This window comes from Lonchura striata, chromosome Z (genome assembly GCF_050655825.1).
Source record: "Lonchura striata isolate lonStrDom1 chromosome Z, ASM5065582v1, whole genome shotgun sequence".
Lineage (NCBI taxonomy): Eukaryota > Metazoa > Chordata > Aves > Passeriformes > Estrildidae > Lonchura > Lonchura striata.
The window spans coordinates 59,359,428-59,378,704 of NC_140740.1; the positions used below are offsets into that span (position 1 = coordinate 59,359,428).

Sequence of the window (19,277 nt, forward strand, 5' to 3'; positions counted from 1 at the left end):
AAGCCACCTAAAAATTGGAAGCAGCATTTATAATGGAGAAGCCATTGTAAATTTATCTACTAATCTGTTAGAAGTATGCAAGCTTCAGCTCTATATCACTGTTTTTTCAAGCAACACAAAGCTTTTTCTTTAGCCCTAGTAAAAATATCCCTCAAGTAAATCAACAATTTTGCCTCTGCAATAATCTTCAATGTGCAGATTATTTTGCAGATTTCAACATGCAGATGCTGCATGAAATGAACCAGAATGCCTCATGCAACTTGAACTATTATTCTGATCTACGTGAGATACATGCACGTCTGAAACATATAATCAATTATCAACCTCATTTTTACATTAAGAGGCTGGGGCATGGAATAAGTATCACAATGTGCAGAGGAGAAAAAGATAAGGAGCATTGAGTCTGACATATGGCACCAGTCAGCTGTTTCGTGATCTATGTCCACTAGCTCTTTTTTGCCTTTCTAAAACACAAATACAAGGTATTTTTACTACAAACTGAAATAGTAGCTACCTACTCTGATATTTAAACCTTCTTAATTTACAGCCTTGAAACACAAAAAGACTATAAACAAAACAGAACTTTCTTAGCTAATCAACCATTAGGATGGGTAAGTGCATCTTATTCAGTGATTTGAATTTGATGTTTTATTAATAATATTACATTAAGTTCCTAAATATGAAACTGACATTGTATCTTAAAGTGAATATTCAGTTAATTAAATATTAACTTTTTGATTTAAGGTGAAGTTTACCAAGTTTTACACTATTTATTTATTTATTTATTTATTTATTTATTTATTTAAAATATATCATGTTTTTGAAGGAAAAATGATGGTTGGAGCCCCATAGTCAAAGAGCATGTCATATTTCATTGAGACAAAGAATTGATTTTACTAGATAAGGGAAACTTCACATCATAATGCTAAGGAGTAAGACAACTTCAGTTATCTAACATTTTACTCTCAACTACATGTGTGTGGACAGTTGGTTTACCTTTAACAGTTAGGGAAAATGCCTCAGTGATGCTTAAGTTGTCTAAAACAGATCAGAGAGCATTCATGTAAGCAGGAGATAGAGAGCTAATATTGTTCTACTGGTGACAATGACATTCAGCAGAAATTAGTAACTATTTCCATTAGCACCATAAGGTCTGAAAACTAACAAACATATGCTATATATGCTTAAAATAATATACATCCAGAAGAAAAGTAGTTAATTTTTACCTGCCTGCCAATGAAAAATACATTTTCATTCTCTAAGTACATTTACCTAATGGCAGTTATGCACAGGTGAAGGCCACAGTTGTGAACAGCAGTGCAATTATTACATTATAATAATTATGCAGTGGCATAATGCTAGTAGCATATGAGCCAGAAAGAACAAGTTCATGTTCATAATCAAATAATTTATGAGGATCTGAAATGCAGGAAGCCCACAGAAAATCAGCATAAGAGGAAAGCCAGGTGTCACCTTGGATCAAGCCATTAAGGGAAGATAACAGCACTACTAAATATGCAGTTTTTTCTGCAGCTTTGAGCACAGACAGTTTTGTTTTTCTGCAGCTTTGAGCACAGACAGGTTCTTTGTTGGAGAAATCACTTAAAATATTGTAGTATTTGTGCAGCTGCAGAAATGGGCTTTTGACCAATTTTGTCACTAGGAGTGATACTGGTGAAAAAGTGATCAGCTGATCAAGGTGAGAGAGGACAGGAGCTAACTTAGCTAATTGAATTGTCTAACTGCACTCCAAACTTGAGGTCATGGATTTCAAAGGAACTCCATCCTAGTTTAAGTAACTCTGGGATGTGTGCTGTGAGTTACTTTGAAAGTCTTAGTTTGAATAAAGGAGTCAGTATGAGAACTACAGAGGAAGAGGGGTTTATTTTTTTGGTATGTTAGAATCATATGTAAAGAATGTCCTTACCAATGTAGTTTTTTGACATTGCCACTTCTCTTATTTCAATGTGCACAGAACCTCTTGGAATTTGAATCACTTCCATATATCCTGTAAGACAAAGATAAATCTTATTTAGGAAGGTAAACTCTCTAAACTTCATACAAAATTTTTTAACTGATAGCAAGAACTTTAGTATTCAGGAATTCCTTTTTTTAAGTGCTAATAAAGTATTTTCAACAGTATCTCAAACAATTTAGAAATGTCTTCAGGGACACAGGATAATTCAAGTGTAAGAGGATTTCAGTCAATCATTTAGTTCAACTTCCTACTGCAAGGAGGTGCAGCTAAGAGATCAGACTGAGTTACTCAGAGCTTTATCCTGCTGAGTCATGAAAAACTCCAAAGATGGCAACTATACAACCTTTCTAAGAAATCTGATCCGCTGCTAGACTGTCCTCCTGAGGAACAGCTTTTTCTTCTATTTGGTTATCAGTTTATAGCTCCTGTCTTGTCTCCATGCACTCACCAGAGAGCCTGACTGTTTTCTCCATGACCTCCTCATAGTATTGGAGGGCTCATACCAAATCCCCATAAACCAGAGGATTCTGCAGGCTGAGCAAGTCGAGTTCTCTCAACCTCTCCTCACAGAGGGTCAAGTGTTCCAGATCCCCATAATCACGTGGTCCCCTACTGGACAGAATTAACTGCAGTGCACCGCTCCATTTCCTGAATTATGGAGTCCAAAATCTGATAACACTAAGACTACAGGATTAGTATTTTTTGAGCTAAGTTTTAAAATAATAGCCTATATATATTTCCTGAATTCTTAATATTATCAACCTCTAAGATTTTTCTGTATTCTTGCTATTCTAAAATTTCATGCATTACTATCAGATTCTACCATATACAGCAAAATAATACATAAAACAATAAAACATAATACAATAAAACATCACTCTTAATATACCACCATATCTAAAAAATAACCAAAAACTTCACCAACAGAAGTAAGCATTCAATAATTAAACACATTGTTGTATTTGGGATAAATCCAAACTAATACACAAAGCCAGGAAACAACAGGGAAACACAGTCAAAGTGAATGATCAGCAGCAATGCTATGTTGGGAATTGAAGGCAGCACTTGTATTTGCTATAGAGTAATTAGCACTGGTAAATGCTAAAAGCATTATGCAACTGAATGGACATACATGTACATACCTCCTCTGGGCAATGAACCATTGAAGAAACCTTCAATGGCTTCACATGTACTCCCATCTCCTCCACAAACACGGCATCTATCTTCCTTAGCATCAGACCCCAAAATATTATCACAACCTACATGCTGAGAACAGATAAGAACAAATATTTTAATAGGATACCAACGGTCATGCACCGTTATTTCTAAAGTTTCTTTCAAGTGTTTCTCTCGAGTTTGAGATATTCAAGTTCTTATTTTTACCTACCCTATTGTTGATAACAAGTACTTTAAGTGGGTATTTACTTGACAATGAAAGAAGATAAAAAAGGAGAAGAATTTGCATTTTGGGTTGTTATTAAATCTTGATTAGTAAGAACCTTGCATTTCTACTGTGACTTCTAGGAAGGGATTTCACAGTGTTTTGCATGTTATAAAATTATTATACTTATTAATAAATGATTGATGATGTTGTTATTTGATATTACAACAGCTTCATGCCATCTATAATTTTTTTTAAGGCCAGCATTTGCTGTGTGATCCTTAAACATTTAGACAGCATAAATAGCATTCTAAGGCATTACAGCCTCATAGACCATATAGATCACATGCTGCAGGGGAAACTTGTAATTTGTATAGGTATGAATGTAGACTGTAAATTACTTCACAGTAAGAATAAATGCAGAAACAAGTAGGCTGTAACCAGAATAAAGATTGCAGCTTACCAATATTTTTCCGGCACTCATACAAAGAAGAAGGTAGATACCTAATTATCTAGCTTTGTTTTCAGTCTAGCACTATTATTTTCCATCTTGTAAACAGCTAACACACACATTATAAGAAAAGTTAAAATACCTTCAATAACTGACAAAATATTATTATTTTAACTCTTTACATTTTGACTAACTGATTGACTAAGATGGCAGACACCAAACTTTCTTCACTGTTCATTCTCAACTTGAGATTCTTTTCATTGGTTTACTAAAACATGGCAGAACTTTCATATCACTGTGTCATTCAATAAACATTCATCTTCAGCCCTCATTTAGCAAAGTATTTCAGCATTAAGTTAAGCTTTAGTTATGTCAGTTGTTTTGTTGAAATCAAATAATTTTTAGAGTCACCAGTACTTTTCAAATCTCTAGACCTAAATACATAATTAAATGCTTTGCTAAACTGAGGAAGAAGTGGAATGTTAATAACCAAAAAATATGGCACAAATCCCCAGTCCTATTGAAATTCTTCTAATGAAGTTCTATGGAACTCTTACAAGATAATCAGATTTTTAGTAAATGGCAAATACTTACATCATTATACATTTTTTCCTAGAACCACAGGGCAATAGTCTTGACTTTCTGTTTCAATTTTATTAACAGCATAATTTTTTGCAACAGGATGAACTAGTTAAACAGATTAATATGTTCACATTTAGTGTTTTTCAGCCAGAGTGATGTTATAACTGAAATAATGGAATAGGCCTTGGAAGAGTGCAAGGAGCCTGTTCATCTCCTGTTGCCATTTCCATCAACTCTTCAATAGGAACCACAAAGCAAGAAAAATTATAAAGTGGCAGATTCTAGTAATGTCTCTGAGAAGTTACTGAAATTCAAATTATTTGTCTATTTTATGCAATACCTTTTTTAACTTTCTGTCTCAGTCTTACACTTTCACTAACAGCTTGACCTGTCAACACTCCCTTTCATATAATATACAAGTGCCTTAACTACATATAGGTAACAGCAGACACAACAAAGAAATCCATAAGTACTTTATAAAACATTTGTAACCTTGCATTCTCCATTGATACAGATATCCAGTGAATCAGCATTGCACTGAGTCCCATCTATTACTGCAGGAGCACGTTCAGTGTAAAAATTATACCCTTCAGCCAAGCAGTTTAATGCACATGGTTTAACCCCACCTGTACAACAAAATCAAATGAAAGGGGAAAAAATTAACAAAAATTTAGTTAAAAATATTATATATAAACAGATCTGCAATTTACAATTTTATCTCTTATCTGTCATATACAAGGTATATATTTTATTTAACTTCCCCTTAATGGTTTCTTGACTTGACTCTTCCCTTTTGCAAAAACAAAGTTGTACGGTATTTCACATAGGAAGATATGACAAGGTTGTCTGGGTCCATAATGATGCTATTACGCTAGTACAATCCTAATGGTTATTTAACAATTTCAAACAATGAGATACCACTTCACTAATTGAACAGGAAAAATAGCAACAGAATGTAGTCCTAGAAGTATATCAAAACCAAGATCAGAAAATTTCAATTGGGAATTCAGTCCTATCAAATTTCACTACAGCTCACACCACATGATCATGACAACCTTTCTTAGGCTTTTAATCTAAAAACCTGTTTGTAAAACTACTTAGGCTGTTAAGCTAAAAATCATTGGTAAATCATTTTATTTAAGTCAATAAAGTATAAAACCCACAAGTTATACCCTCCAGTTTTAGAACAGGAAAAAATTATTAAATTATGATATTAAAAATACTGCAATTATTAAAGTAGTCTTTAGAGACTTCTATAATGCTTTTACTTCTTTCTAATTTTCCTAATACGTTCATGACTTTAGTAAAGGTGAAATTATTGTGAGATTACTTAACACTAAACTCATTAGTGTATAATAAGAGGCACTTGCAGATCACTTATGGAATATCTAATTCTAGTAGAGATGCAGGTGGAGAACGGCTCTGTATTTTTGAAGTGGAGTCTCTACAATGATGTTGACTCATCTTCAGATCAAAACAAAATCTACTAGAATAAAGAAATTTTGCTCTTCAGTAACACTTGCAGCAACTGACGAAAGTACAAGCTTAAAAATCTTAGCTCACACTATCTTTGTCAAAACATTATATTTACAAACATTACCCTCTGCACAACATTTATATAATTTAGAAATCTTCACATATGATAATGGTTTTGCAATGCTAACCATTACCTCCAGTGTAGGGTTTCCAGTTATAATACTTTCCCCGGAAAGGCATATTGTCAAAATCCGCACATTGCCTCTCTCTAAAATCACGAGCCCCTGGAGGACACGGCTAAAAAAAAACCCACAAAATCCTTGAATTATTTCAAATATAAACATGAAAAGAAATGCTTAGAAGCTTATACTGCAAACACAATCATGCAAGTGATTAGCAGGTTTTGTCTTGTGGCTCTGACTCTGAAATTTGCTTTATTTTACAGCTGAAGTGTCCATTTGCAATCTTAGGCTGGCATGAAGTAGCTGAAGTGATTTAAAGAAAGGTAAGTGTTACGTAACAGATTCCATAAAACTGGAAAATCAGAATCCTGTCAAACTATGTGTCATAATCAATCCATCAGTTACCTTCTTATAACCACATTAAAAACAGCTGGAAAAAGAATTTGGTTGGAGTTGTAGGTTTAATTATACTGTACGAAGCAGCTGTACTGAGACACATTATTAAGACATCAAGGAAAAAAAAAACATTTGCTACAGAACTATATCACTCCTGCTTACCTGTTGCCTTGACAAAAGCAATTTTTAAGGCTAAGAAAGAGAATAGATAGCATGTCTGGCTCTTACTACCAGCATCCATGAGTCAAGAAATAAAAAATTTCATTTAAATTTTCATTGCTTTGCATTAACAAAACCATGAAGTAACTTTTTTACTTGGCATGAGGGTAGATTTAAGTAAAATTAATCTTGGAAAGAATTACAGGAGAAATAGAATTCTTTGCTATTTATAACATTTTTCATCATCAGTTTCAAAGTAATCTTGAATATACCCTCATGTTATTAAACATTATTGTCAATGTTTAAGACCCGCTAAAATTGCAAGGTTCATCAGAAAGTATTTAAAACACCGATTAAAATGTTGTTTAGAGTGAATGAGAAAAGGATTTTTTTGACAGACATCAGAGGTGTTAATAACCATAACTACTTTATGAACAAGAAAATAGTAAATTTTATGGCATTTTACTTGTCTTCCTGTATAGCTAAGCCAGTTAACTCCTCCCAGGAATCTGAAATGCATTCAAGTGAAAGGGAATTTTTAATTTTAATTTTCTCTATTACTCTACTACCCCCTTCTAATTAAAAATTAATTTTTAAATACAATGCATTAGCTGGTAAGAACAGAGTAGTGCAATTACTTTTATTAAAGAATCCTTTGGATGATAACAAGAAGCATTCAAAACAACTATGGAATTTAAAAAAAAAATTAATTTCAGGGTGTTCTTAATAATAAGCCAAACTAAATTTGCCCCTTTGCATCACATCCTCGAAGCAGTGGAACAATCAGTCTTGACATCTCTCAAAGCTAGAGCCTGAATCTCTTGGGTACTGGTCACTTCACACTCCTTCAGTCCCATTTGTTCAGCTCCTAATCTACACAACTGGTATTTTTATTGCACTGAATTCTCCTTACAAGTTAAGTAATGAAACCATTTATCTAAATAAACCCTTTCTCTTATTCTAGGATAAAATAATAAAATATGAAGATGAGTAAAGAAGGATCAAGATTTTCTTTTTTATACTCAGAAAACATTCTCGCTACCTGGTCTTTGAGATGTAATCTTGCTGCCTAATTTTCCTATCTTTTTTTAGTATCTCACCAATATGTGACAGGAGGTAAAACTAAAGGCTACAGTCTCAAGAAATGCATTCAAAACTGTTCTTGGCAAACCTGGTTGCGTTCTATGACACAGTAACCTTCCTAGTTGCTGCTGGGTGAGAGGTGGACATTGCTTGCCTGGATTTCTCCAAAGCTTTCAGCGTTGCTTCCCACAGCCTCCTTGTGCAGAAGCTGATGTGTTATGGCCTGGACAAGGGGTCCGCAGGGTGACCTGGCTGACCCAGGGCAGTGGTCGATCGCTTCTCTTCAAATTGACAGCCTGGCACAAGGGCTGTTCCCAGGGACTGATGCTGGGCCCAGCACTGTTTATTTTTCTGAGTGATCTAGAAGATGGGATCAAGTGTATCCTGGTGCAGTTTTCCAATAATAATATGCTGGTCGAGGAAGCGTGTGCTTGTGAAGGGAGAGCCACCCCGCAGAAAGACCTGGATAAGCTGCAGTAGTGGGCTGATGAGAACATTGTGAAGTTCAGCGAGGCCAAGTGTAAGGTTTTGCACCTGGAGAAGCAAAACCTTAGTCCAGGAGTGCAGCAGAGACAGGGATCCACGCAGCTTGGGAGCAGCTCTGTGGAAGGGGCCGGGTGCTCCTGGTGGATCAGCTCCATGGGAGTGCCCAGTGAGCTCCTGCAGCACAGGAAGGGAGCAGCTCCTGCTGGCCCCAACAAGAGCCTCACCAGCAGAGATGAAGTCCTTATCCCACCCACACAGGGCCGGTCAGGCCACACCGGCAATGCCGGGTCCGGCTCTGGCCCCGATGCACAGCACAGCTGGGGACAGGCTGGGGAGGCCCAGAGGAGGGACACAAAGGCTGTCCAGGCTGGGAAGCCTGGCAGTGAGGAATGGCTGAGGGAGCTGCGTTTGTTCAGCCTTGAGAAAGGAAGGCTTGGGGGAGGCCTTCCCATGTTACAGTATTTGAAGGGTGGCTACAGAGAAGATGGAGAGTCTCTCTTTAGCAAGAAGTCACATAGAGGAGATGTAATTTGTATAAGTAATTCCTGGGCAGATTCTGATTGAATACAGAAGAGAAACTTTTCTCAATGAAAACAACTGGCCATTGGAATAATTTCCTCAGAAGAGTGGTAATTTCACAACCAGTGGGTATTTTTAAGATTTGGCTGGACAAAGTGCTAGGCCATCTTGTCCAGACTATGTTTTTGCAGATAAATGTTGGACCAGATAGCCCTTGATGTCTCTTCCAACCTAAGACTCTATGAAAATCCTAGCCACAGAAATGCAAAAAAGATTTCCACCAGGTAAGCCACAAAATGCATTTACAAAATGAGACCTCTTTGGCACTATCTCTTTGTGTATGCGTTCTTTCTCGAATATAAACATGCAATAACTGCTTTTCTTTATTGGGTAAGGTATTTCACTTTTTTTCATGCAATTATAATACATGGATAATGCAAGCTAAAGACTGCTTGTGTTTCCAAATGCTCTTTTATGAGACTGCATATCATGAGGTAGGAATCCAGCAAGCATATGAGAACTTAAAATCATGCCTAAATAAAGTCCTGAGAAGAAGAAGTTTTGAGTTTAAAAAGTGCTAACAAATTACTAAACCTACACTAACACAATACCTGTTCATCTTGGAGTTTGGGCTCTGGTAGATTTCAAAACTTGTTATTTCCTATTAACAAAGGTCTATACAACCCCTCAGAGAAGATTAGAACCAAGCCAGAAGAAAGACAGTTCAAATTCAGGTACTGCTACAATATGTGGCTTCTTACATCAATTAATTTCAGAAAAAAAAATTGCTTGAAAATATTAAAATAATGAAAGAAACAAAATATATCTGTGAATGTATGCATAATGAAAGGAACACACCCTCCCCAAAAGAAACCAACATTCTGTCAAGAGAAGGGACTTAAAAAAAATAATCTTTTAAAAGTATGTATACACACCTATATATATAAGACATTTTCAGAAGCAAACCATATTTTTCATCATATATTAATAAAATTACACTTTTACAGTTTTAGATATATGTCAAATTAAGATTTGCATCCTTGTAAATATTTTAAATCAATTAGTTACTATAAATGAGAAATTATGTTTCTTGCAATTCTACTAGAATTTTGTACTTCCTTTAAAATTAAAAATACTTTGGCTGGAAAAAAGACATATTTTTTGTTAGAGATAATGTGGTTGGTGGTAAAAAACAATTTTCTGATGAGCATGTTCTTTCTACCACCCTTATGTTTCCAGAACTTATTAGCTAATGTTATTTTCTGCTGATCTCAATGTTTCCATTAGCAGATGCCTTTTGAATTAAGAAGTCATATATGGTTTTGGAAGTGCTTGATGAGAAATAAGTCTAGTAGGAGTGCGTGCGCTGTTTCCAAAGGATTAAAATGGTAAAAAAAAGACAAGAGAACTAGTCTGCAAGAAAACTGAAGTCAAAATAAGGGGGTTTTTGGATTCTGAATGGTAGGCATTTTAGGCAGGGTTATGTTGAAAGTTACAGATGGGCAATAAATGTTGACACTGCAAAAGAAGCTTCAACAGAAAAAAATGTACAAAGAGCACATTATTCATAAAAACAACAACACATTTTCATGCTTCCATGCTCACTTACATTAATCAACATACCATTCCATTAAAACTATCAAAGACTAGCTATCAAGCACTAAGGACTAACACATATTTTGAAACAAAACCTACTAGTGTCTCTGATTCTTAGTGACATAGAATCCTAAATATTCCTATAAAAGAAATTAACTAGAATTATCAAAACCATTAAGACTGTAAATTTAGACTTCTTAAGGTACCAAGATGTTCACACACTGGAAAACCATACCATAAAACATGAAAAAAATGGATCACAAACTCTAAGAATGGCATTTCCAAACTGCCTGGCTTGAGTTTGCAAACGATTGTATATCAGACCTAGGCAATGAAATGAAAAATTCTCTTTCTAATACCTTGTTGAATTACAGACTGAAATATGAGAATAGGTAGGAAAAGAGTATTTCAGAATAGAGTGCTGTAATTTAAAAATATTTCAATAGATGGTTGCAGTGGTTTGAATGGATGCAAATGACTACACTCAGGTATGAACAATTGGCTGTGAACGCACAGCTGGGGTGACCTCCTAAACAGCACTTTTAAGAAAGTGTTTTGGGCACAATGAATCAACTCGCTACTAAATGAACGTTGTCATTAAAATAAACAAAATACTAAAATGAATGAACAGAATCCCATAATTAAGGTGACAAATTAAGTTTGAAATTAGAGTTATCTCTGACAAGCCTCAGCTAGTGCAGTGGTTTGTGCACCATGCTTCAAGGTGCGTGCTGCTGGGATCCAATGGTTACCAACACAGAGATGGTCTGGTGTAAAGAAAACTAAGAACAGACATGATAGTGATCTGCACACACAGGAAAGGTTCCAATCTAGGGAATAATAGCAGTTATCTTCTTACTGGAGATAGGGGATAAGTAGGAACCTTAAAGGATTGAAAAACACACATTATATTTTATGAAAACTGTACTGACTGTAAGGATATTGAAAAATCTTAATGTTATTTTCTGGACTAGAAGTATTTCAAAGCAGGTCAGGTGCCTAACCATCCGTTAAGAAAGGTGTATTGAGAATTATTTTGTCTTTGTGCCAGGGAATAACCTGAATGGCCTCCTCAGAGACCTTCTGTATGTTTCTCCCTCCTCTGACTCTGTAAAGTTCTTCTCTGTAAAAAATAAATAATGAATAGGGGAAGAAAAAACAACTGAGAATAAAACTGTCTGAAAAGTGACAATTAGAAATTTAATATAATAAAATAAACCAAATCATAGCAACATTTCTGTGGTGTGTCTAGGTAGATATGGCATCACTCTTAATAATAAAAAAAGCATTTTAATGGTATATTTGTGAAGGAATGGGATTATATATTATGTAAATATTTTTATATACTAGTTACTGTGGCATATTGGAGACAAATACAACATTTGAAATAATAATGCCTAGACAAATTGTTCACAAGAATCCTCAGAGTTGAAGGAAGAGGGCTACTGTGTGCCGTGTTTTTTAAGAAATCTTAGACTGTGTAGAAACTGAAACAGTGATAATGTAGGAAGATCATTATTTGAAAAGGATTAATAAAATAGTCTAGATTAAAATTTCCCTCATATCAATCCCAAATAAACAGATCAGTTGGGAGATACTTGACTGATACAGGTTTAAAAGAAAGACAAATAATACAAATCAGTATTTTTGCATAAGTTTTATCAATGAAAACTTGGTAAAACTTTTTAATTCTTTAAAGTTTTAATGAATTGTTTAATTTAACCAGCACAATTCCTGTTTAAATTAAAAGGATAATGAAACATGCCTACATTTTGGTAAATCACTTAGCTTAGTAGTAGATGGCATAATGAAAGATGTTGTAATAGTTCAATAAAGCATATGTGAAATTTACTAAATACTGACTGATAGGTTTCAGTATGCAGTCATGTGGTTGCCTAATTTGAAAGCAGATTTCCTATCAGCTGTAAGGATTAGAAAGACACCTGATGTAACTCAATGTTTTCATTTGTGAACTACAACTACAAAAATATTTCTTGTTTATGAAATACTCCAATTATAAAAAAACCATCTGAGTGAAAGTAAAGAGAAAGGTAAATTATTTGCCGAGTATCATTTGATAAACCAGATCCATTAAAATTAACATTGTACCAAGACAGAGAAATGTAAATATATACATCTACAGAAAATAAAAAACAAAACCCCACAGTCAAGGATCTAGAATGGTGCACTGGATTTTGGAGGTCAGACAACTGGAGAAGTTTTACAGCTCCTACAGGAGAGCATCTAAAGTTCAGTTTTTCTTACTACACTGTGGCCACTTCTTGTTGTGAGAACAGGGCAGCTGTGATCAATAATAAGAAAGTAATTTTTAATTAGGAAATTTTTAATACTGCCTAATAATGAGAATAACCGCCACAGAGAAATTTGCAGGGACAGAAATTGCAATAATTAATAATGATCATAAATGCAAATTTTTCCAAAGAATTAGTATACAAACAATTATAATTTCCTGAATATATCAAAAAATTAAGAGGTGAAATAATATCTTAGCTAATGATTCTCTCTGTGTTACAAAATTCCTTGATTTAAGACAAAATTTAATATGAATTTAAAGCTAAAATAGTAGAGAGTCTTTTTATATTTGCAGTGCTACTGACCTGTAATTTGACTTGGAAACTTATTAGTGAAATTCCTTATAATGTGTATTTTTTCTGGTTTGAATTTTAAGTTACTTGAATTTGTAATTTAGGTTCATAATTTGACCTCATACATTTATACTGTGTTCCACCCCTTCAGGATCCCTGTCCAGTGGGCTCAACTGTAAAATGTAACTGCAGGATCATTCTGGTAATACAGTAACTAACAAATACCTGGTGGCAAAACAGCAGGTTTTGAATACATTTGCATACAGCCTGTAAAAGGATAGTGTAACACATTAGCACTGAATGTTACAAAGGTATAAAAAGTGTAAGAGGGCTTAAAAGTAGGTTCATGGAGAATACTTGTGGCAGTTGATGTGGTACAGATACAACATGAGTTCCAGCAAACTTTAGCAACACAGCTTTTGGAAACCCACATGGTAAACCAATAGAAAAGTCATCCTTTGCCTTTTTCATCCATCCTTTGTCAAAAGTATGTAATTTATTCCCTAAAAACCTGTTATAGGCCACTGCTGGAAGGTAAGACAGTGGGCTGGACAGATTTTTGCTCGATGTGGAATGATCCTTGTTCAGATTTACCACAGAAGCTCAAGTTGAACTGACTCCAGGCCGTAATGCAACGGCACTAGCTAGACACCACATCAAGATAGGATCCAAACGTTTACCAGAACACACAGGGTGCCTGCAATATACATGTGTCTTATGGAACTGTTTGCCAATTAAGCACAGAAACTATACGCTTTCTGAACTGGAGAAAATGTGCACCCATTGCTGGTAAGTCATAAAACAGTCAAGTTGATCACAGTAGAATAAAAATTACTTACATCAGTATTACAGGAGCGATAACGCTTCCTTTCTCCAAGACAATATTTGCCTCCACCTGACGGCCTGGAAAAACATGTTTATATGTTAGGATATGGCCTAGAACAAACACAACTGCATGAAATATACTAATGCATTCTTAATAGTAATACAAGTCCAAGAGGTCTATATTACATAAATACAAATAAAAATACATTCAAGTTTTTTAAGATGATATTTTGATAAGAATTTTATCTTTGACTTGCATGGGAGCAGACACAAAATATTACTTGGAACTTTATTGCTGGAGCTTGCACAGGTCCCAAACAGTACAGTTTAATTGCATTTTGACCATAATTGTAAAAAACCCTGTTGATTTTAATTATTTGCTTGGTTTACAAAATTAAAATGAGAAATGTGTAAGCAACCTATATGATACTTTTTTTTCAATTATCTCATCTTACTTGAAAATCAAAAGACTGGTTTTATACTTGGGACCAGCAAAGACTGTATATTCTAGTTCAGAAATTTTACTCTGATTTGAATTAATCAGTATTAAATCTGAGGAAAATGGAGCAAGCAGATTTCTATTAGTGTAGATAACTGTCCATTAAATTCCCAAACTGCTCAAGAACAGTATCTATTTTCCATAGAGGTTAAATATTGAACTAACTTAGACTTATATGGAAGATTAATGAGACATCAGCTCTTTGGCTTTCAACTTGAAAGCAGAAAGAAAAAAAATATTTTGTGAGGCTTTCATAATAAAAAATTTAAATATTCACAATTTAAAATTAACTACAAACTTAAATCACTACTATTTTTCATATTACAATATTTATCCTTAATCAATATGGGTTTTTTCCCCCTAATGCAGACATATCCTCTCCCAAATGTAGTTGCCTGTTAAACATTTAAAATTTAATCATTTTCATCATACCAACCCAAATACATGGTGACAGAAGTTGAAAAAAACCTTAGGATATATTCATGCTCTAAACAAATATTTCACTAGGCTTTTTCAAAATACTGCTTTGAAAAAAGTAATTAATTTTTTTATTCTCTCACTAACACAGTCCAACTGTGTTATTGATGCACACAGATAATTTCTGATTTTGTATTTCTGTAATTTCTGTATTTGTATTGAGTAAGTAGTAATACAGATTAGGTAGTTATTGCTAAAATAGGGGACAAACAGACCATCTTAATTAGCAGTGATATGGTATTATGGTATCTGTCTTGCAAAGTGCAGTGGAAAGCTGATGGACAGCCTGGCTTGGAAAACACGGATATAAGAAACAAATAACCTAAGTGAATAGAGGGCAAAAGACAAGAAAAGGAGTGACAAAAGACAAAGAATGAATTTTCATGAAAGAAACACAAATAACTTTCAGAAAAAGTAGACTTAAATACCAGTAGTGGCCATGGAGATAGTGATTATGAGAAATGACAAGAAGAGAACATGGAGAAATAGAACTATCCTGCAAAGGCCTAGAGCTGTGGTGAGGTAATCAGAACAGGTAAAAGCCAAAACAGAAAAGAGCAGTGATTCATTCAGCAAAGAACAGCAATAGAAAGAGAAGAGATAGTAACAGAGAGAGAAGCACTTACCTGACACAAGTCTGGAACCAGTGCTCAGGATATAGGAAAACAGACAGATTGTAAGAGAAGTACAGATAGACAGACATAGACATAGACATAGACTAGACATAGACATAGACATAGACATAGACATAGACATAGACATAGACATAGAGATGATAGAGATAGAGAGATAAAACAGATCAAGCTGTAGTGGAGAAGCTGGCCATTCTTCAGACAGGGCAAACACACCAATAGAGAGTAGTGGCAGGGAAAAAAATTACTGAATTGTTTTACGAGTCAGTAGGAAGTCACATCTGAAGTGCTGAACAAGGCAGCACATAAATATATTATATGCAATATAATATTACTACCTATGGTTTGTATGTAAGCAGTTATATTGAAAACCTTGGAAATACTGTGTTGGGTTTGGGGTTTATTTTTTAATAAGTATCTGGCAATTCTTATTTTATATCTGAGACAAGCATTAAAGGAAATACGCCCTAAGAAAGAAACCTCTGTAAAGCATAATTTAAATATATTTTGATGAACAACAAGTCACATAAAGAAAATTATTGTGGTTACCACTAACTATAAATCCAGCTATCTTTACAGTACATAAGATACATTAAAAATGTTAGAAGCATGTCTAGTGAACTCCTGTTTAAGCATTTCTGTCTGCTATTTGAAGACAAATGTTGGCAAACTAGCAAAACATTTTTACAGATAACAAGTGAAACCACAGTTTTGAATAATTTCCAAATGTGTCTTTTTGTTGGCTCCGGCTTACTTTAGCTACTTACGCTGGACTGTCACAGTGTCTTATAGATGAGGAGACTCCTCCCCCGCAGGTCCGGCTGCACTCTCCCCATATTGACCACGGACCCCAACCCCCATCTATGCTCTGGGGCCAAGTGCCAAAAGGTACGCACTCTCCCTGATAACACCACTGAAAGATTTCACAAAAGAAACACAAAATTAGCTTGGAGGCTGACAGACTTATCAAGACAGAAAAATATAAGGGTCAGACAATGACCAATTATAGACATTAGCATTCCCTGTATAGATAACAAGACTAGTATTTTACTTTTTCTAGCCATGTTTAGACATTGGTGAGGGTGTGTGTGATTTGTTAAATGTCTCCACTCAGTCCTGAATTATAGGCCCCTAACACACACCAGAAGTATTTTTTATTTCATCAGCCTCCTTAATGTTTCACAATTAAGGAACTACAAGTTGCTTACATTCTTATAAACACTAAGATTCATTTCCAAGCCCAGTTTGGTAAAAGACCCTCTACTGAAGACTCACATAGAGGCTTCACTACAGAAAATGAAAAATTCCCCCAATAATATTTTTAAGAAAGTATTTATTTTTATAAAAGAAAATCTGGAGGACATTACAATGAAGGAAGAATTTTTTGCAGTATTTCATTCACTAACACTACAGACATAACAAAAGTAGTGCCAAAGCATTAGACATGGTACAGAAAATCATTTTATAATAGTGACCAGCCACTTGTTTGGTGCAGAATGAACATGTGTACTTCATTCAGGCAAACATTGAAACTTTTCAATATTATTACTTAAATCAGAAATACAAAATGACAGATAAATTGCCCAAATTATTAACTATTAAAACAAGTTTATAATTTAGTTCATCAGAGACCTTTTCTAAACCATTCAGAAATAATCCTGGAGCCCATATTTTGATCACATTCTAGTGTCTACCATATCACTGAGAATTTGAAGTAGCTGAATTAGATACCCTTTCCTACTACTACAGGCTTAGGTGACAGAGCAGAGCATGAACTCAGCTCTATCATGAGCTGAATCTGCACATTTCCCTTCCAAAAGCTGAGCAAGTGCTGTTTTTAAACTCCCTCGAATTTCTGTAATATAGACCCTTTCCAACAAAAAACCAAAGACAACTTCTGCGTCTACCCCTCATCCTCACAATGTTTTGCAATGCCTCTCATGACACGATAAGGATGGAGCCAGATAAAGTGAGCTAGAAGAGTGCCTAAAATAGTATGTTTTTCTTCTCTTTACTGTGATAAATTGATAGAAATTTTATTATTAAATATCAAAATCTCCTTGATACAATGTATTAGAGATGCCACAAAAGTACATGAACAGATATTTAAAGCTAAAGTCAAAACCTAAAAATTAAAATACCTCTAAGATTAAAAATGTAAGCAACCAACTTAATTTAAATTACACTACATACATTACAAACATACCAAGATTTAAGCTAAGAAATGCAGATTTAAACTCATAAGAATATCACAGATATAAAACTGAATAGGTAAACCATTCTAATTCCATACAATTAGAACTATAGAGACAATAGACAGGTACAATTTACCTACTTTATTTTTCCAGAGCTGTGTAAAACCCCTGTCATGCAAACATTGTCTTCCACATTCCCACGCTGCCCTGTAAAATCTCTTTAAATGCTGTGTTTTCTCATCTACTGATCTTAAATCTGAGGATTTAATGCTCACCTCTGTGTCTCTTCTTAATATTATAGTAAAAATGTATCTTTCACTAGAAGCCAGTGATGTATAGAATCTCTGTTACAGTAATTAAAAATTACATAAGTCTTCATTACTTCTAATGGGACTGCAGAAATGTGTTTCCTCCAAGAATGACAGCAACTTCATCTGCTATAATCAGGACTATTGAGTAATTACCATATGAAGAAAGAAGAGGAGGTGACAGCTATTTTAAAAGAACAGTTCTTTACAGAAGGTTTAGATCTGAAATACTAATTCTTCTCTAACATTGAAAGAATAATTGTCCATTATTTCAGCAGAAAGATGATAGTGATGCATTTAAATACCCATAAGATATGCAAATCCTCTGTGAATAAAAGGACTCTGAAATTTTTCCAAAAGAAGTAACTAAAGAAAATAAAATATGATACAGTGGCACACAGAGATCACTTTTATGAGTATTAGCTGCTTTACAGAATTAACATTTATAAAAATATGATTTTAGAAAAACCAAACAGCAAGTATTCTTATATAAATAAAAATTTATTTCCTATTTTGTATGAGGAAGAAAAATATTAGTGTAAATTTTGACTACTAATTTTCAATCATTGATTCTACAATTATTTTGCAAGAAAGCATAATGTGCAATAATAACTTACATTTATTTTATGTTAATGTCTAATGGCAAGTCAAATCATCCCACAATGTAGCTAGGTAAACTATCCTTTCAGCACTGTGTTTTCATTTTTTGCATGTTTGCCCCTCTTTTCCATCCCTAGCATGAATGTAATCCATGATCTACCGAAAGAATCACATTTTATATTACTTTAAATTAAACATGACATATAAGTGTCCCTATCAGTTTTGTCTCATTGTCTTAATTTCTTCATCAATGTATTTTTAAAAAATCTATCAGTTAATTTAGCTTCAACCACATCTCTGGGAAGACCAGGGAGAAACTTCATGTTTATTTAAAATTCTTACTACAAATTAGGACAAGTGTACCTTTTTGAACCCAGATGATATATAAAACCCTCCATCAACTCATTAATATATTAAAGCTTCAAAAGAGAACAGATAGCAGTTCCATCAGCAGGACGAAACAATTATATTCTTTTTTCCTGTATGCAGAAAACAGCTGAATAATTCTAATGGAAAACACTCTAGAAACTTTCAGGGGTAAGCAGATATCTACCATGGAAAATTTCAACCCAAAGGGTTAAAAGCTTGGCAAGTTTATAAAAACAACTGAAAGAAGGTTTTATTATAGAAGGTTAGGCTGTTTTAATTGTAGAAATCCCTACACATTCTGCCAATATATATTATTATGATACAATATGATGATACAATATATATATACATTGCATCAAATTATGGTTTGGGGTTTTTGTTACACATAATACATAAGTAAATATCTAAATACAATTAAATACTCTGAGATCTTGTTAGGTATTTAGAGCTGAAAATTAATTTTATTATGTAGCTGCA

At 34.2% G+C, this 19,277-nt stretch overlaps 1 protein-coding gene across 9 annotated transcripts in view; it reads right to left on the minus strand.

Annotated features, from left to right (window-relative positions):
- ADAMTS6 (ADAM metallopeptidase with thrombospondin type 1 motif 6) overlaps positions 1-19,277 on the minus strand; it is a 149,221-nt gene that overhangs the window by 30,553 nt on the left and 99,391 nt on the right. For all 9 annotated transcript variants that reach the window (XR_014951592.1, XM_085567738.1, XM_085567741.1 and 6 more), the window contains 6 exons: positions 16,096-16,241; positions 13,735-13,798; positions 6,063-6,165; positions 4,885-5,018; positions 3,121-3,244; positions 1,928-2,008 (listed from right to left, as the gene is read on the minus strand). Coding sequence is in view for 8 of the 9 variants with exons in the window: in XM_085567738.1 (XP_085423864.1) it covers positions 1,928-2,008; positions 3,121-3,244; positions 4,885-5,018; positions 6,063-6,165; positions 13,735-13,798; positions 16,096-16,241 (652 nt within the window). In the remaining variant the exon portion in view is untranslated. The remainder of the gene's footprint in view (positions 1-1,927; positions 2,009-3,120; positions 3,245-4,884; positions 5,019-6,062; positions 6,166-13,734; positions 13,799-16,095; positions 16,242-19,277) is intronic.